Source organism: Pituophis catenifer, unplaced genomic scaffold, assembly GCF_029215685.1.
Source record: "Pituophis catenifer annectens isolate HBS135680 unplaced genomic scaffold, rPitCat1.0.hap2 SCAF_3, whole genome shotgun sequence".
NCBI lineage: Eukaryota > Metazoa > Chordata > Lepidosauria > Squamata > Colubridae > Pituophis > Pituophis catenifer.
This window is the reverse complement of record NW_027256883.1, coordinates 205,921,138-205,941,513: the sequence shown is the minus strand read 5'-3', so window position 1 is coordinate 205,941,513 and position 20,376 is coordinate 205,921,138. Positions and strand designations below refer to the sequence as shown.

Sequence of the window (20,376 nt, the reverse complement as noted above, 5' to 3'; positions counted from 1 at the left end):
TGACGGTTGCAGTGTCTCGGGGTCATGGGATCCCCTATTGCGACCATGTTATTAACTTAACAAATACAGTGATTCACTTAACAACCATGGCAAAGAAAAGGTCGTAAAATGAGGCAGAATTCACTTCACAATTGTCTCGCTTAGCAATTTTGGGCTCAATTGTGGTTGTGAGTTACCACCTGTAAATAAATCCCTTTCAGTAATTTGTGATCTGTTCCTAGGAAAAGAAGATAAAATAATTCCTGTCATGTTGTTTAATATAGGGAAAATTACAATCGGTTTCTAAACATGGATTATTCTTCATTAAGTGACGGTACTAGAATCTCTGTAGCTCTTTAGGCGGGAAAAGTTGGTTTTTGGAGAAATACTTGATTTATTCAAATATTGTGGTGTAGGGTTTCCTGCCTAAGCAGGAGGTTGGACTAGAAGACCTCCAAGGTCCCTTCCATCTCTGTTATTCTATCTTCTATTCTTCCTTGTTGAATTTATGACTTTGTTTTTTCCTTTGACATTTCACTTCTTATCCAAGAAGCTTCTTCAGTTCTGATTGAATGGTGGAGGACGGAAGGATTTATACTCCTTGCAGACAGCTGGTCATTTGCATTGTTTTAGAGAGTCGTTGAGGCCACCTGGAGGTTTATCTGTGTCATCAGGTTCACCTGAGTGGTGCAAATGGGTATGGAGCCTTCTTGGAACTGCTTGAAAGGATTGTGTTGTAGACTGGAGATAGATGATGTCGTATCCCTCCCCCCTCTGTTGAGAGACGGCTGTTCAATTTTGACATAGATGGCCTCTTTGACTCCTCTTTCAAACCAGCAGTCCTCTCTGTCAAAAATGTGGACTTTGCTGTCTTCAAAAGAGTGGCCTTTGTTTTTCAAATGCAGATGGACTGCTGAATCTAGTCCTGATAGGTTTGTTCTCCTGGATCTCCATAGACATAATATCATAGTTCCCCCCAAATAAGACATCCCCTGATAATAAGCCCAATCGGGCTTTTGAGTGCATGGCAATAAGGCCAAGCGCTTATTTCAGGGCTCAAAAAAATATAAGACAGGGTCTTATTTTCAGGGAAACACGGTAGTGTCTTTAGTTGCTGCACCTACACAACCTATGCAACTGGAAGGTAATGCATATGTGTGTCTACTCTTGTTAGGAATGCCAGAAAGTAAGAACAGGTAATCCTCAATTTACAGCCATTTGTTTACTGGTCAAAATTACGACAGCACTGGGAAACTGGTCCTTGCCCTTATAACTGTCTCAGCATCCGCAATTCCATACTGTCAAGTGATCAAAATTCAGGCATTTGGTAACTGGCATGGATTTAGAATTTATTTTATTTATTTATTTTGTCGCATTTCTATGCCGCCCAACTCCCAAGGGACAATGGTTGCAGCATCCTGGGGTAATGTGATCCCCTTGTGCGACCTTCCTAACTGGCTTCTGAATGGAGGGGTGGGGGGGAAGCTGGATTGCTTAATCACCTCATGATTCCCTTAACAAGGGTTGTAAAATTGGGTGGATGACAATCACCTCGCTTAACAACAGAAATTTTGATGCAGATTGCAGTTGTAAATCGAGATCTCCCTATAGTGAAATCTGATTGGTCTCTTAGTAATTATATTTTTTCTTTGTAATAGTCAATGACCAGCCCATAAAACATATTAAAAAATGAATCAAATCAGCCATCTTACAACAAAAGTTTAGGTCTATTATTGGCAAGTAGACACTAAGATGAGTATAATAACCTAAGATTAAATGAAAGGGCAAGCCCTTTTTAAGCCAGATTCACTGGCTAGGATATTCGTGGATGTTCCGTTGTAGTTTTCTACAACAACCCTGTGGAACTCGTTTGCCTTGTCTTCTTGTGGTGTTCTTTCAGTTTCTCAGTCTAGTCTGAAGCCACGGGATTTCCTAGAGATCCAAGTAAAATAATAACAATTGAAAAAATAGAACATTGAAGTAAAGTCAGGTCTGGACGGATGAACTAAACCAAGGTCAGCTAAGTGCTGCTGTCCGTTTTGGGCAATTTTTCTCTTCAAAATATTTCTACAGATTTTATTTGACTAGGAATTTGGCCAGGATTGAAATAATACTCAGAAGGACTGAAGTCAGGGATGAAATTCAGCAGGTTCTGACAGGTTCTAGAGAACCGTAGTAGAAATTTTGAGTAGTTTGGAGACCCGGCAAATACCATCTCTGGCTGGCCCCAGAGTGGGGTGAGAATGGGGATTTTGCAGTATCCTTCCCCTGCCAGGCCCGCCACACCACGCCCACCAAGCTACGCCCACAGTGCCGGTAGTAAAAAAAATTTGAAATTCACCACTGACAGAAGTATTATATACAGAGGTGGGTTTCAGCAGGTTCTCACCAGTTCTGGAGAACCGGTAGTGGAAATTTTGAGTAGTTCGGAGAACCGGTAGTAAAAATTCTGACTGGCCCCGCCCCCATCTATTCTCTGCCTCCCAAGTCCCAGCTGATCAGGAGGAAATGGGGATTTTGCAGTAACCTTCCCCCGGAGTGGGGTGGGAATGGAGATTTTACAGTATCCTTCCCCTGCCATGCCCACCAAGCCACGCCCACCAAGCCACACCCATAGAACCGGTAGTAAAAAATTTTGAAACCCACCACTGATTATATACACTTTTTAAATCCTGTGAGCTGATGGGTTAACTCTGTTTAGAAGTACAAAGTGAATATTGAATGAATTCTGGGTTTTACTTTGGGCCTATAAAAGATTTATTTTTTCCCAAGTAGCCTTCTAAGTTTAGGGAGGCAGGAGAACTAGAGTGAATCCTATTATATCTGTCCCTTCCTTTATTATTATTATTATTATTATTATTATTATTTTGCTTCTGGCATTTTAAAGACAAACTTGAAAGGATGTATGAAAAGTTTCTTCTTGATCTGTGATGGGAAATGTTAACCTCTTGATCCATTTTTTTTGTAAGTCCTGTCTGATTGCTTCCTTTCTCTCTAAATGCAGAGATGGCTTGCCATATAGGGAAAAAGACAGAGAAATGGTGCTAGGAAGAGCAAGAGAGATAAGAGCGGTGTCAGAGAGAGAAGACAGAAAAGGGAATGGAGGGGGAAAAAATGAGAAACCAGGACAGAGTTTTTGGCCACATAATGCTCTGGCCACATCCATTGTTGATTTTGGCCTACCTACTGCTGACAAACATTCTCTATCAGTTGATTTCCCCACGGCAACGTTCTTCTCAGTGTTTAAAAAAAGATTTGCTGAAAAAAAAATTATGATTATTCGTATCACGCCTTTATTGTTTTCACAAATAACTCAAGGCGGCAAACATATCCGATTCAACTTCTTCCTGCTATTTTCCCCACAACAACCTTGTGAGGAGAGTTGGGCTGAGAGAGAGAGACTGGCCTGGTCACCCAGCTAGCTTGCATGCCTAAAACGGGACTAGAACTCACAGTCTCCTGGTGTTTGGTTCAAAGCCACCCAGCCACCTTACATACCTAAAGTGGGACTAGAACTCACTATCTCCTGATGATTGTTCCAACGTCACCCAGCTAGCTTTAATGGTCAAGATGGGACTAGAAGTCCCAGTCTCCTGGTTTCTGTCCTGGTGCCTTAACTACTAGATCAAACTGGCTCATATACTGTGTGTATATATCATACATACATACATACATACATACATACATACATACATACATACATACAGGGATGGGCTGCTGGGGGCTTGCACGGGTTCAGGAGAACCTCTAGCTAAGATTCTGTGCAGTTCAGAGAACCCCAAATCCCACTTCTGGCTGGCCCTGCCCCGTCCCCCTGCCCCTCCCAGGAGTCCTTACGTGGCCCGTTTTGGATGCAGGTAAGTACAGGGCACACGTGGAGGCTCAGGGAGGGCGAAAAACGGGCCTACCGGAAGTTCGGGAAGGCTGGAAACAGGCCCGTTTCTGGTCTCTAGAGGGCCTCTGGAGCCTGGGGAGGCCATTTTCGTCCTCCCCGAGGCTCAAGGAAAGCCTCCGGAGCCCGGGGAGGGCAAAAACGCCCCCTCCACCATGGTGCAAGAGCCTGACTAGGCCACGCCCAGCATGGCTATGCCTACCCAGCAACCTGGCAGAGAACCCCTTGCTAAAATTTCTGAAGCCCACCCCTGCATACATACAAAGAAGATACATACTCCTCTCCTACTTTCTCCTTCCTCCTCTCCTACCTCATCCTACTTCCCCTTCCTTTCCCCCACTCCTCTTTTCTTTTTCCCCTTCTCCCCTTCTCTCCTTCTCTCCCCTACCCTTCCTTCCTCTCCTTTTCCCTTTCTTCCATTCCTCTCCCTCTCTCTCCTCTTTCTACCCTCTACTCCTCTCTCCTTTCTATCTTCTTTGCTGTGGAATATTCTCCTTGTTTGGTATCCAAGCAACTCCTATATTCTAATAGTATATACTTTCTTTCAATTTCTTTTTGGATTTATTCTATCTATCAGTATTATCATCATAATTGTACATTTATTCTTATTATCTTCTTTCTTTTCTCCCCCTCATCCCCCTTTTTCATTTATTTGGGTTTCTATTTCTTTTTTATCCTCTCCCTCGTTTAACTTTCTATGATCTGAATCATTTATCTATCCTCTTATCTTCATATTTCTTTTCTAACCATATGTAAAATCTTCCCCATGTCTTGAAATACACTGATTCCCCTTTATCTCTTATTCTTAGAGTTAATCTATTCATTTCTACACAGTCTAAAATCTTTTTTATTACTTCACCTTCTGACGGTATTTTTTTTGTCTTCCAATTTTGTGCAAATACAATTCTTGCTGCTGTTATTATATGTATAGTTAAATACACATCTTCTTTACTATATCTCTCTGGGAGAATACTCAATAAAAAAAAACCTCTGGTTTTAATTCTATAGATTTATGTAATATTTCTCCCAACCATTTCTGTATTCTAGACCAATAATTTTTTGCTTCTAAATATGACCACCACCTATGATCCCGGCAAATGCAAACATTTCCAACATTTGGCTGAATTATCCTTAAACATCTTTGCTAATCTTTCTGGTGGCATATGCCACCTAAATAAAATGTTGATATTGCACTGGAGATAATTCTGCCAGTACTGATTTTTTTTGTACTCATTTGACTGGTATTTGAACATGAGTGCTAAAAACTTTTTTTCTATTCTTTCCAGTTGCTTCCTATATAAGTACTTGCCTGTGGAGCAGTTCTCATTTGTGTCAGGCAAAGATGCTTTGTGCAAGTTGGACAACAATTTACCAAGTCCTTGTCCTGTAGAGCAGATCTTTCCTACCTTCCCCAAATTGGTGCAGTGTAGTGGCACTCAGGTAAGTAATTCCATAATCATGTAAAATCTTCAGTTAAACCTTCTATGTAAAAAAATCGGACTCCTGAGGCCTTCAAAATCAACCTTCATACGGACATTTTTAAGATGTTAGAAAGCCAACGTTATTAAATGAATGAGATACCATTTAAATATGAGCCAGCAGTGTGCAGCAGCTGCCAAAAAAGCCAACACAGTTCTAGGCTGCATTAATAGAGGGATAGAATCAACATCACATGAAGTGCTAATACCACTTTATAATGCCTTGGTAAGGCCACACTTACAATACTGCATCCAGTTTTGGTCGCCACGATGTAAAATGATGTGGAGACTCTAGAAAGAGTGCAGAGAAGAGCAACAAAGATGATTAGGGGACTGCAGGATAAAACATATGAAGAACGGTTGCAGGAACTGGGTATGTCTAATTTAATGAAAAGAAGGTCTAGGGGAGACATGATAGCAGTTTTCCAATATCTCAGGGGTTGCCACAAAGAAGAGGGACTCAAACTATTCTCCAAAGCACCTGAGGGCAGGATAAGAAGCAATGGGTGGAAACTAATCAAGGAGAGAAGCAACTTAGAACTAAGGAGAAATTTCCTGCTAGTTAGAACAATTAATCAGTGGAACACCTTGCTTCCAGAAATTGTGAATGCTTCAACACTGGAAGTTTTTAAGAAGATGTTGGATAACCATTTGTCTGAAGTGGTGCAGGGTTTTCTGTCTAAGCAGGGGGTTGGACTAGAAGACCTCCAAGGTCCCTTCCAAGTCTGTTATTCTATTCTATTCTAAACATTCATATTCAGTATCTTTGCACTAAATTAGATTTAGCTTTGTCCTGGCTGTGTCCACTTTAGTTGGGACATGGTTCCCAGAGGCCCTTTGCAAATGGGTAGTGAAAGGTTCTTGGTGCAACAAAATTGTGCCTCTCTATCAGTGCTTAACTTTTTACAACACTTTAGAATCTCCATAGACACTCAAGGAAAAATCTTATGCCAAGAAACACCTTATATGAGATTTTATGAGGAATCTGTTTGGAGGGACACTCAATCTTTCTGCTTTTTCCTTTTCAACAGGTGGAAGTACAACTGGTAATTCCTGTACCCCAGCCAGGGAAATATGTGCTTCTGATGGAGTATGCCAATGAAGATATTCCACAGACTATCGAGGTATCTGTGAGCACACCACAGAAGGCTCCTCGGCTGGGCACTCTTACGATATACACCTGCAAATACAGGTATGTCTCCAAATAAGGAGATGAGGGGAGATTGTGGACTTAATCATCTTTTCTTGTCTTTCCTTTTACTGATACTCCAGATTTTCAGTCAAACTTCCTAAACTTAAAATGCAGGTCAACTTGTAACCATTTGTTTCATGACCATGTGAATAGTCCTCAACTTACAACTGTTTGTTTAGTGTCCATTTGAAGTTACAACACCATTGAAAAAAGTGACTTATGACTGTTTTCACACTTATGACCATTGCAGCATCCTCAAGGTGACGTGATCAAAATTCAGACGCTTGGCAACTGACTCATATTTATGACGGTTGCAGTGTCCTGGGGTCACCTGATCCCTTTTTGCGACCTTTTGACCAGCAAAGTCAATGGGGAAGCTGGAATCACTTAACAACCATGTCACTAACTTAACAGTTCCAGTGATTCACTTAATAAATGTGGCAAGAAAGGCTTGAATAGAATAGAATAGAATAGAATAGAATAGAATAGAATAGAATAGAATAGAATAGAATAGAATAGAATAGAATAGAATAGAATAGAATAGAATAGAATAGAATAGAATAGAATAATTTATTGGCCAAGTGTGATTGGACACACAAGGAATTTGTTTTGGTGCATACACTCTCGGTGTACAAAAAATTAGCCACGGAAATGTTGAGCTCCAGTGTGGTCATAAGTGGAGGACTACCTGTAATCATTTAAACTTCATCCATTTTGATTCTCCAACCTGACCTCGGGTAGAATTTTCACAGTTGTCATTTATAGTATTTTGGTTTCAAATATTAGTTTTATTAAAACACAGGTAGTCCTCAAATTAGAACAGTTTGTTTAGCAACTATTCTAAAGTACAACATCATTGAAAAAAGTGACTTATGACTGTTTTTCACACTTATGACTGTCACAGCAGTCCCATGGTGATGTGATCAAAATTCAGACCCTTGGCAACTGACTCATATTTATGACGGTTGCAGTGTCCCAGGGTCATGTGATCCTTTTTTGCGACCTTTTGACCAGCAAAGTCAATAGGGAAGCCGGATTCACTTAACAACCGGGTTTCTAACTCACCAAGTACAGTGATTCACTTGACAACTGTGGCAAGAAAGATTGTAAAATGGGACAAGACTCACGTAACAAATGTCTCACTTAGCAACATAAATTTTGGGGCTCAATTGTGGTCGTAAGTCGAGGACTACCTGTGTAAAATACAGAACTACAAAGAAAGGGGGAAGGGAAAGTGTAGGGTAGTAGGCGAAAAGAAGAAGAAAAACATTGACTTCTGACACCTTTTGGTGAAATAATTTATGGCTTTACAAACAGTCCATGCCTAGAAGATTGAGTACAGGTAATCCTCAATTTACGACCACAGGTGAGCCCAGAATTTATGTTGCTAAGTGAGACATTTGTTAAGTGAGCTTTGCCCCATTTTACGACTTTTATTGCCACATCTGTTAAGTGAATCACTGCAGTTCTTAAATTAGTAACACAGTTGTTAAGTGACTCCAACTTCCCCATTGACTTTGCTTGTCAAAAGGTCGCAAAAGGGATCACAACACTCACAAATATGAATCAATTGCCAAGCATTCAAATATAAATCATGGGAAGCTGCAACAGTCGTAAGTATGAAAAACGGCCGCAAGTCACTTTTTTCATAAGTCACAAGGCCCAGAAAAGGCAAGACAAGCATCGAACTCCAGATTTGTTTTCAGCGCCGTTGTAACTTTGAACGGTCGCTAAATGAACCGTTGTAAGTCAAGGACTACCTGTAATCTGCATCAGCCTTTATACCGCAGTTTATGTGCTGTTTAGATTCCCGGCCTTGTAAATATCCGAGGCAGCAATCCAGCCAAAAGTCCACATCCTCAGAACAAGACATGTGTGAGATGAAAATAGCACGCACATCCTGACCTCCGACAATCTATTCAAACAACTGGACAGTGTTTATATCAACGATGGATGGATTATACTGTCTGGAACTGCTGTTTTTGCAAATCGGGATACAGATCGTGACCTTAAACGATCGGAAACGAGGCCCTGGGATATCCTTCAGAAGCATCTCCTTGCTGTCACTCAACTCATTCAAAGCTCATAAGGGATCTATATTAAACCACAAAGGATGTGTGTGTGAAAAGACATACTGGGAAAATGAGTTTGATCACTTTTTTTTTGTCTCGCAGTTTCCTTTGTCGTGGGATCGTGGTAGATTCTCAAAGCCGCTTAGCAGCATTTGAACTTGACAAAGAGGCGAGAGTTCAGTTCACGGCAGGTCAGGCCCGCTTTTTCCTGGTAAGTCTTACAAGCAGAGGCAATAATCGGATGCAAATTTGAGCATCTTAAATTAGGGCAGTTAAATTGTTACCTCAGGGCAGGGGTGGGATTCAAAAATTTTAGCAAATGTTTCTCTGCCCGGTTGCTGGGTGGGTGTGACCATGGTGGGTGTGGCCTACTTGGCCTCGTGCACCATGGTGGAGGGGTGTTTTTGCCCTCCCCAGGCTCTGGAGGCCTTCCTCGAGCCTTCGGGAGAGCGAAAAGAGCCCCCCCTGGGCTCCAGAGGCCCTCCGGAGGCCGGAAACCACTGAATCCCACCCCGGTTACCTGTATGGGAGGGGTGAGTAGAGAAGGGTTGGACTGAAAAATAATTTTGGACCCAGAAGAGGCAAGACAAGCATCGTACTCCAGATTTTTGCTCTTGAAAAGCAGCTAAGAGCCAAAGATAACATTTTGCAGAAGTTGTCAAATTCCAAAAATCAAATTCCAAAGTCCCTATGTTGTGTTGCCTGCTATTGTCGCCCTAGCCAGGATGAGTTCCTATACAGTTAGTCCTTGACTTACAACCTTTCAAAGTTACAACAGCTCTGAAAAAAGTGACTTATGATCGTTTTTCACACTTACGTCCATTGCAGCATCCTTGTGGTCACACGATCAAAATTTGTATTCTTGGCAACTGGCTCATATTTATGACAGCACAAAGACTGTTTGCTGTTATAATCGTGATGAAAAAGTAATCTTGCTACCAGCCCTCATATTTATGACTTTTGCAGGTCTGTAAAGCAAAGTGAAGGTGAAGTAAGATTGTAAGTCAAGGTTTCACATAGCGACCACTTCACTTAACAACCAAGTTGCCAGTCCCAATTCTGGTCGCTAAATGAGGACCACCTGTAAAGAAAAAAAACCTCCTTGGCCCCACTTATTACACAGTTATTTTAGAATGAGTTGCTTGGCATTATCTGAAGCAATATATCTAGGTTACACCGGATGGGAGCCATTCTTGGATGTAATTAAGATTCAGTGCAAAGCTCGTTTTATGAGGAGTGGCTATTTGTAGGAATAACTCGCTCACAAGGAACCGTGAAGTGTTTCTTGTCCAATTGCAGAAATTGGAAATTCGGCCATTAACCTTTCACATTCACTCCCTTTGTGGGTTCTTGCTTTGCTTTAGATGTTTTCCTGGGCAACAGAGAGCACCAACTTTCTAAGTGGCACCCTAGACAGTATTTTAAGTGAACAAAACAGGTGGCTGCTCTTTTCTTTTTCTTTGCAGCCATCTCTCTCTCTCTCTCTCTCTCTCTCTCTCTCTCTCTCTCTCTCTCCTCCCTCTTTCTCTCAAAAGAGCAAATTGACAGAAACAGCTGCTTGTTCTCTGCTCCATTTGATCTTTATACAGTGAACAAAAGAGAGAGAAAAAGAGATGGCCCCGCCTTTTTTTTCCCCTGGAAGGTTTCTTATCCTCCCACCCCCTCAAAAAACAAGAAAAAAAAGACCAAATCAAAGTTTAGGAACATGTTGCCATAGCAAACAGAGGATGACTAATCAGTTTCTTTGCTGGGAACTCTCCCTCCCACCCCTCTTTTCCAAGGAAGGGTCTGTTGCGGGTCAAACAAAGAGATGTTTCTGTTTATTGCACACTGTTATTTGCCAACAGGTGCCCTTTTCCCTTTGAATGAATGTAGAAAAGTTAAGTCATTTTTTCTGTCAGTGGTAGGAAACTACGGCCCCTTTATGATCTGTGGACTTCGACTCCCAGAATTCCTGAGCCAGCATGGCTGGCTCAGGAATTCTGGGAGTTGAAGTTTCCAGGTCATAAAGGGGCCATAGTTCTCCACTCCTGTTTTATGCATCCATGCTGGCTCAGGAATTCTGGGAATTGAAGCAGTGGTGAAATCTAAAATTTGTTACTAGTGGTTCTGTGAGTGTGGCTTGGTGGGGGGGGGGGTAATGTGACTGGGTGGGCGTGGCCATTTTTAATTTTTTTTTACTTTTAAAACCATTTTTTCTACAACCTCTTCGGCAAAGAGGTTGTAAAAAAATGCTTTCAAAAGGCTCTGACGATCCCAGCTGTGTTGCCTGATCGGCAGAGGCTTTTTAAAAAAGCCTCTGCCGATCAGGCAACTCAGCTGGGATCGTCAGAGGCATTTAAAAGAAAAAAAAGGGGTTTTTTTCTTTTAAAAGCCTTTGACGATCCCAGCTGAGCCGCGCGATCATCAGAGGCTTTTTTTTTTTAACTTTTAAAAGCATTTTTTGGCCGAAGAGGTTGTAGAAAAAATGCTTTTAAAAGTAAAAAAAAAAGCGTCTGATGATCGCGCAACTCAGATGGTCATGGGGGGGGGGGGCAGGGATTTTTGCTACCGGTTCTCCGAACCACCCGCCTACATCGCTATCGGATTGGGCGATCTGGTCTGAACCAGGAGCATTTCACCCTTGAGTTGAAGTCCCCAAGTCATAAAGGGGCCCTAGTTCCCCACCCCTGTTTTATGCATTTTTCCTGGCTCAGGAATTCTGGGAGTTGAAGTCCCCCAGGTCATAAAGTGGCCCTAGTTCCCCACCCTTGTTTTAAGCATTCAACCTCATCTGTACAAAACCGCTTTGATTTTTGCTCCAGAAAAAAAAAGCATAAATCCTCTTCTCTTTCTCATCCTTTTTTTCCTCCTCCTCTGTCTTCAGTACAAAGTGTACTTGGTCCCCTACGAGCTATTCACTCTGGAGTTTTTGGAGCCAAAAGTTCATTGCATCAGTACTCATGGGATGTCATCGCTGAACAGGTAAATCATTTTATTGGTTTGTTTTCTAAGTAATTTTTATGGCCACCCAGCTCTGCAAATTGCAATTTTTGAGTGGCTAGCCTAGGATGAAAAAGATGAGAAGCAATAAGATAAACAGCTTGTTTACAAAATATGAGAGCTAATTAGAACTGTAAGTACTTAATTGTAGAAATGCCACATAAAACATTTCTCAAGTATGTGTTTTTACAATCGTTGCGATGTCTGGTATGTTGTCTGGGTTTCCTGTTTGATGTTCCAGGCTGTGGTTTGTCTGAAACGATGTAGGGCAGGGGTGTCAAACTCCAGGCCTGCATGCCAGATCCGGTCCGCAGGGTGCTTAGATCTGGCCTGCGAGACCATCCTGGAAACAGCGAAGGACGGGCCCCTGGTGCCTCTGCCAGCGAAAATGGAGCTTGAGAGTTGCAGGAGGCCATTGCAGCCGAAAACTGGGCTTGGGAGCCCGTTTTCGCTGGCAGAGCACTCGGGCCACCATAGGTACCCCCGAGACAAGTGACGTCAAGCTGGCCACACCCACACTGGCCACACCCATCCCGATCCCCCAAGGTCAAACACTACCCTGATGCGGCCCTCAATAAAATCGAGTTTGACACCCCTGATGTAGGGTCTCCTACTTGAGCAAGGGGTTGGACTGGAAGACGTCTAGGGTCCTTCCTAGCTCTGTTATTCTGTTGTTTTATTTTGAGAAGAAATTGTAACATGCTTAATTTATTAATTTCATGTAGTCCTCAACTTACGACCATTTATTTAGTGACTGTTGAAAGTTACGACAGTGCTGAAAAAAGTGACTTAGAACTGGTCTTCGGAATTGTGACCATTGCTGTGTCCTCGCCATGGTGAATGTAAATGGAAAGGATTGTGGTTGATGCAGGAATGCTCTCTGGCACCATTTGTGATAGATTTATTTATATGCTCATTTCCTTATACAGAGTGACTACGGAAAATGGTCCCCAGCCTGTTTAAACACCCTGTTTTGGTAATGACTCGTGGTAGCCTTTGCTTTCTGCTATCTGCAGCCTGTTTTGGAATTATTTTAATTAATTTATGAAAAGTGTTTATATATCATAACACAAATGACCCTGAAACAGTTTAAAAGGACCATAAAACAATATTTCTTGGAGTGTCCATAAAGGAAAATGTGTACAGGTTAGTCCTTGACTTACAACCAGTGGTGGGTTCCTCCCGGTACCGCCCAGTTCCGCCGAGCCGGTAACGGTGACGATATGACGTCACCAAACCACTTCTGCCCCCCCCCCACATTATTCTTACCTTTTATTTGGCCCCACCCGCAATCTATTGCTGCCTCCTGATCAGCTGAGTCCCAGCTGATCGGCTAGAGGGAAAAAAACCATTTAAACTCTTGCCCCGGGGTTTCAAAGGGCCGCCCTACAGCTGATCAGTGTTAAAAGGCAGTGTGCTAGTAGACCGGTGCCTGCAAAAACAAATGGGTAGACAGGTACAGCTCTGCAAGCAGTTAAAACCCTGGTAGACCAGTACCTCTGCTAAATCCTAAAGAATTGTCACATGACCATCAAGCCACGCCCACAAAATAAGCCACGCCCACAGAACTGGCAGTAAAAAAATTTAGAACCCACCCCTGCTTACAACCATTCCTTTAGTGACCGTTTGAAGTTACCCCAGCACTGAAAAAAGTGACTGATGACCATTTTCACATTTACAACCATTGCAGTATCTCATGGTCACGTGATCAAAATTCGGACACTTGGCAATTGGCTCATATTTATGACGGTTGCAGCGTTCCAAGGATCCTGCGATCCTCTTTTGCGACTTTCTGACCGGCAAAGTCAGTGGGGAAGCCAGATTCATTTAACAGCCATGTAACTAACTTAACAACTGCAGTGATTCATTTAACAACGATGGCAATTGATTATTATTAAGATATTGGAGTGTATTACTTGGAATAAGATTTAAGAAAATGTATGGCATAAAATGTTCTGGTTTATTATTTTGATATTAAATGAATGATTGTAATATTTAAATGAGATTTTAAATTTAAGGGGTTTCATATAGAGATGAAGGAAAAAATGGAATTTGGTGAAGATTAGAGCTAGGATGAATGGGCAATATGGATTCAAAAAAGGGGAAGAAAAGAGAAAAAAAGGGAAAATATTATGGCAAAAGGGAATATATAAATTGCATTGAAAAATTGTTTAAATTTATGAACCAGCCAATACTCTGTTCAGAAAAAAATACATTGCTTGTGTGTTTGTCTCTGTGTTAAAAAATTAAAAAAAAACTTTTTACAAAAAAAAAACAATGGTGGCAAGAAAAGTTACAAAATGGAGCAAAATTCAGTTAACAACTGTCTGGCTTAACAAGAGAAACGTTGAGCTCAATTATGTGGTCATAACTTGAGGACTGCCTATATTGTTTCACTCTTGGAACCAAAGAGAACATTCAAATTGTTTTTAAGCTGAGGAGAGGATGTAAATTCATTATAATCCTCTTGTTCCTTTGTTTTGTATCTCAGAGCCAAAAGGCTATCATACAAACAGACTTGATTACAGTTAAACAGGGAAGACAAAAGAGCATCTGTAGAAGATCAAAAGAATCATAATGAAAGTGACCTTAGTAAAATCAAGCCTCCATGCTTTGCTTTGCTTTGCATTATAGTTACTCTCAATGTTCCTTTGATGTCTGGATAGAACAGGCATTTTTCTTGACTCATCTGATTGTTCTTTTTTTCTTTCTGTCCTCAGTAGTTCCTGTGTCCCATCAAGATATCAGAAGATTTCACAATCAGTTGTCCTGGAGGAAGGACAGTCGCTACCCATTGCTCCAGACTTGCCCCTAATTCACGCCATTAGCATCCCACCAGAAGGCAGTCTGCCAGCTTCTGCACCTCAACCTCCAACTTTGATAGACGCTTCCGCAAAACTCATTTTCTTAAGAGCGCCACAGGTAAGTATGGTTTGGGACACACTGCCGAGGTGTGGAGAGGTCATAGTTTTATTGGAAGTTTGATTTTTTTTTTAATAACTTAGGGTTTTTTTTTGTCCTTTGTATAATTTTACTTTCCATTCTTGAAGTTTTCCTATGGGGCTAAACATGATGTAACTCCGGCTGCTAACAGTGTGTTAAAAAAGTGTGTAAAACTTCTTACAGTGAAGTTTCACAAGTACAGTATAAAGCAATGCAATTCTTGGCTAGCCATAGGAATCGGGAGTCAGTTAGTCTGCGTTGTAAAATAATACAGGCTCTATAAAAGTTTTCTATGAATGAATGAATGAATGAATGAATGAATGAATGAATGAATGAATGAATGAATGAATGGTTAGCCTAAGGCAGGGGTATCAAACTCAAGGCCTGGGGGCCAGATCCAGCCCACGGGATGGTTAGATCCGGCCCGCGGAGCCGCCATGGAAACAGCAAAGGACTGTCCTGCGGTGCCTCTGCCAACGAAAACGGAGCTCAGGAGGGCCATGGGCGGCCCTTGCCAGCTATATTTTCTCTGGCAGAGGGTTGCAGGAAGCTGTCGCAGCCGAAAACGGAGCTCGGGCAGCCCTGCCACGGCCCCTGGCCATCCCCATTCCCCCCCACCCCAGGTCAAATGCAATCCTGATGCGGCCCTCAATGAAATTGAGTTTGACACCCCTGGCCTAAGGAGAAACGGTTGAACAGACTTTTCATTTGAAAAGAATGAAACTGAAAAGCAAATTACATTCTGCATATGGAGGCTATAAAGTTAAGTAGTGCTTGATTTATGGCCGTTTGTTCAGGGAATGTTCAAAATAAAGACAATGTTGAAAGACGGGAATTTAGGACCCCTGGCTGACGTTAGGGCCACTTCAGTGCCCCCGTGGTCAAGTGAACAAAATTTGGACAATTGGCATTCTGTTGCAGTGTTCCCCCCCACCCCATCCGGCATATCTGAAGAAGCTTCTTGGATGAGATGCAAAATATTCTAAAGGGGGAAAAAACCCAAGAAAGTTCAGTTACCTTTTGGAAATGCACCTTTGGGACACTTAGATTAACACTAGACCAACAATCAAGAAATAAACAATATCCCAATCAAAAGTGAAGAAGTAAACAACAGCCTAGTCAAGGAACCACCAAAATCGCTCCCACCAACACCAATAAGGCAAGACACTAGTGTATAAACAGAGAGCAAACCCCATTCCATTCTAGCACTGATGATGTTTCCTGGTTTGGTAATGAAACGTCTGAAAGAAAACCACTAAGCTTAGAGAGCACAAAGACTCCTGAGCTACAAATATTGTCTTCCAAATAGCAGTTATTTCTGACAGAGCAAAGCAACAGCTTTTAGCTCATGTTCCCAGTAATTGATAAAGACATTTTCTGTTTACTGGAGATACTTGCAGGATAAATACAGAATTATCCATGTTTATGCCTATGTCAGTTTTTTGGGAGATCCAATTCTGCCATGAATGCTGGGGCACATCGCCCACTCTGGAACCCTCACAGTGACTTGAAATAGAAATTAATGACACCAAAAGAGATTTTCCTCTTTGCTTTCTTCCAGACAGCTGTTGTGTTAAATGGCCATATTCAGACTCCAGGGCGCTATGCTTTCATCCTGCATTGTTATCAGCCTGATCACCCAAGTTTCCCTGTTGAAGTGTTGATCAACGGAGGGCGGATTTGGCAGGGTGAGTTGCAGAGTGTGGTAATGTCTGTTTTCAGGAGTACTCAAACTGTATTTAGATGTTGTGGGTACGGCTGGGCATGGCTGGCTGGGGAATTCTGGGAGTTGAAGTCCATACATCTTAAACTTGCCAAGGTTAGAAATTGTCCAACTGCTATGCTACCAGATGCAATCCTCAGCCATATCATGCCTCAATTTAAACTGAGGAAAATCCATCATTTTTTTTTTTTGAGTGGGCTGGGGAATGCTGGCTGGGGAATTCTGGGAATCGACGTCCACACATCTTAAAGTTGCCAAGGTTAGAAATTGTCCAACCTCTATGCTACCAGACGCAATCCTCAGCCATATCATGCCTCAATTTAAACTGAGGAAAATCCATCATTTTTTTGAGTGGACTGGGGAATGCTGGCTGGGGAATTCTGGGAATCCACAAATTTTATTTTATTTTTATTTTTATTTATTTTTATATGCCGCCCTTCTCCGGAGACTCAGGGCGTCTTACAATGTGTTAAGCAATAGCCTTCATACTTTTGTATATTTTATACAAAGTCATCTTATTGCCCCCATAATCCGGGTCCTCATTTTACCCACCTTAGAAAGGATGGAAGGTTGAGTCGACCTTGAGCCTGGTGAGAATTGAACTCGCAGTAATTGCAGGCAGCTGGATGTTAAATGCTGCCTTAGTAGGAGGCATTAGCCTCCTATGCCATTCAGGCTTTTAAATTTTAAAGTTGCCAAGGTTGGACACCCCTTGGTATAAAAGCAAAACAAATTCAGTTGATTGCAGCAGGTTGATTTTCTGACTTTTTCAGGACAAGCTAATGCTACTTTCTGCCCGCATGGATATGGTTGCCGGAGTCTGGTGGTTGCAGAGAACCAAATTGTTCTGGATATCACAGAAAATGATCTGAGTGTAGTAATCCGTGTGCCAGAAGACCGGCATCTTTGGGTGGTATGTTCCTATCTTAAAAATCCTTGTCCTGTCTTTGAATGTTCACTCAAACAATTAATCAGATAAACTAAAAATGTGTTCTCACCAGAATATCTATAGGTAAAATGCAAATTTTTAAAACTGAACTCTGCTCATCTGGTCTCAAGTCACTTAATGTTGTGGCCCCGCCCTCTGAGCCTGTCCCATCGGAGGAAGAAAGCTCCGAGCATGAGGAAGAGGAGTCAGCCAGGCCTCCCTCTCCAGGCCCCTCCCCTCTGGCATTGTCTCAAGTGCCGGCCGAGGGAGAGGAGACAGCTGATTCGAGTCAAAGTGATAATGACACATCATTCCTGGACGCACGCCTCCGAAGGCGTGATAAACGTTTGCAGCAGCTTGGGAGGCGTGCTAGGGATTAGAACTGAGTCACTGGACCACACCCCAGAGACCACACCCCAGAGACTATATAATAGAGAGTGGTGGTCAAGGATCTTTTGTGACGAACAAAGCAAAACCTTGGAGTCACTAAAGCCTCGTCCGGAACTGCTGGGAGGAATATTATTTCTGTTTGGACTTTCTTGAACGTTCGTATCTTATCTGTCTGTTTGTGAAAATAAAGTAACTTGGCAGACGGTGTGTCTATCGCTGCCAAGTCGGAGATAAGAACTGGGTGCGTTCCAAAGTGTTTCCTTAACCCTCGACTGGCTGTGTGTGTGTGTGTGTGGGGACGGGGACAGATCATCTTGTTCGTCACCACATACTCCATCGTTAACCCACGATGGACCAACAGCTGCAGCAGCAGTTACAGCAGATGCTGGAGGCCAATCAGCTTCTGCAACAGCAAGTAGCACAGCTAACTGCCCAACTTGCTTTGGGAAATGCTCCTGCAGCTCCACCTCCTCCCCCTCCCCGTCCGAGATGCCCAGTGAACGTGCCAGATAGGTTTTCTGGGCAGCAGGAGATGTTTCCGGCCTTCTTGGGACAATGCCAACTGTTTATGGCAATGAGGCCGGAGGATTTTCCGGATGACCGGGCTCGGGTGGCATTTGTTATCAGCTCCCTCTCGGGCACTGCCGCCCGATGGGCCACGCCCCTGTTGTTGCAAGATAGCCCCTTGCTCCTGGACTTTCAGGGCTTTTTACAACACCTGCGCACCATGTTTGAGGACCCCCTCCGGGTGCATACGGCAGCGAGGCGCATCAAGGACCTCCGCCAAGGCAAGCGCCCCCTGCAGGACTATATTGCAGAGTTCCGACTGCTAGGCCAGGATTCAGCTTGGAATGAGGTGGCGCTGATGGACGCCTTCCAGGACGGCCTTTCCGACGAGATGCAGGACGAGCTGGTTCGTGTGGAGGCGCCACCGACCCTCGACGCGCTGGTGACCCAATGCCTGCGTATCGACGCCCGCTTGCAACGGCGACGGCCCCGTCGGGCTCTTCCGGAACCATCGACAGCGTTGGCACCCCCGCGTTTCGCACCGACAGCGCTCCGGACCGCACAGCGTTTTGTGGCGACGGCTGAGGAGCCTATGGAGCTCGGAGCAGCCAGACCTCAACTGACGGCCCAGGAGCGGATGCGGAGACGTCAAGGGGGGTTGTGCCTCTATTGCGGCGAGGCGGGACATTTTGCCGCCTCGTGTCCCCGGAAGCGGAGTGGACCGCTCAAGCCTGTTCCGGAGTCTCGGCGTGACCTGCCGGGAAACGGGCCAGGCCTGGCCTAGGGGAAACTCTGGGTCAGGCACGTGACCATGCCCCGCCGGAGTCGGCGGCTGTGGACTGTGAGCCCCCTCGGCACCTGATTTTGAACACCCGGGTGTTGTTGGCTAACCGGTCGGAGGGGCTCCAAGCGCACGCGCTGGTGGACTCAGGGGCCACCACGAACTTTATGGACCAGGCCTTTGTGGCCCATTACAAAGTCCCCTTGGTTCCAGTGGACCCTCCGTTGAGGGTTGAAACTATAGATGGGCGGGAACTCGTGGCGGGGCCCATCAAAACCGCTACCCAGCCCTTGCGCCTCGCCATTGGAAACCATGAGGAAGCGATCCAGTTTTACGTAACGGCGGATCTGCACTTTCCCTTGGTTCTGGGGATGGCCTGGCTTCGGGCGCACGACCCTCAGGTGGCGTGGTCGAGAAATGCCATCTCATTCCCGAGCCTGCAGTGTGTCGACCACCTTCGCCACACCTGCGCCGGCCAGGACGTCTCTGCCCCAAACGTCTCCTTGCCTCCGGAGCTGACGCCCTTCGCCGTGTTCAGCGAGAAGGAGGCGGACCGCTTGCCCCCGCACCGACCCTACGACTGTGCGGTGGACCTAATGCCCAACGCGCCCCTGCCATCGGGACGCCTGTACTCCATGTCGGAGCCCGAGCTGGCCGCCTTACGGGACTTTCTGGAAAAGAACCTGGCCCGTGGGTTCATCCGGCCTTCGACCTCCCCGCTCTCGGCCCCGGTCCTCTTCGTTAAAAAGAAGACGGGGGACTTGCGCCTGTGTTGCGACTACCGGCGCTTGAATGCCATCACAGTGCGAAATCGCTACCCCCTGCCGCTGATCCCGGAGCTGATGGAGAGGTTGCGGGAGGCCTCGATCTTCACTAAGCTCGATCTCCGAGGGGCTTACAACCTGGTGCGCGTGAGAGAGGGGGACGAGTGGAAGACGGCGTTCGGCACGCGGTACGGACACTTCGAGTATACTGTCATGCCGTTCGGGTTGACCAACGCCCCCCGCGGTCTTCCAGCACTTGATGAACGATGTGTTCCGGGACATGCTGGATCGGTTCGTGGTGATCTACTTGGATGACATTTTGATCTATTCCCGGACCCCGGAAAGTCACCTCCAGCATGTCCGCCAGGTCCTGCAGCGCCTGCGGGAGCACCAGCTCTATGCGAAGTTGGAGAAATGCTACTTCTTCCAGACTTCCATAGAGTTCCTCGGGCACATCATCACCCCCGAGGGCATCGCGATGGACCCGCACAAGGTGGAGGCCTTGCGCAGTTGGGAACCCCCGCGTCGGGTGAAGGACGTCCAGCGTCTGTTGGGATTCGCCAACTACTATCGGACCTTCATCCCGGGCTTCGCCACCCTGACCTTGCCGTTGACCCAGCTCCTTCGGAAGAAGGTCCCGTTCCAGTGGGGGCCCCCGCAGCAGCAGGCCTTCGAGGTCCTCAAGCAGGCCTTCCTCACGGAGCCAGTCCTGAGGCACCCCAATCCACACCGTCCGTTCGTGGTG

The 20,376-nt window shown here is 44.6% G+C and overlaps 1 protein-coding gene across 1 annotated transcript in view; it reads left to right on the top strand.

The window, feature by feature from the left end:
- LAMA5 (laminin subunit alpha 5) overlaps positions 1-20,376 on the top strand; it is a 241,192-nt gene that overhangs the window by 139,113 nt on the left and 81,703 nt on the right. Inside the window, exons 28-34 of the mRNA XM_070941125.1 lie at positions 5,158-5,311; positions 6,381-6,541; positions 8,716-8,824; positions 11,480-11,577; positions 14,316-14,521; positions 16,104-16,226; positions 17,035-17,174. Coding sequence (XP_070797226.1) covers positions 5,158-5,311; positions 6,381-6,541; positions 8,716-8,824; positions 11,480-11,577; positions 14,316-14,521; positions 16,104-16,226; positions 17,035-17,174 — 991 coding nt within the window. The remainder of the gene's footprint in view (positions 1-5,157; positions 5,312-6,380; positions 6,542-8,715; positions 8,825-11,479; positions 11,578-14,315; positions 14,522-16,103; positions 16,227-17,034; positions 17,175-20,376) is intronic.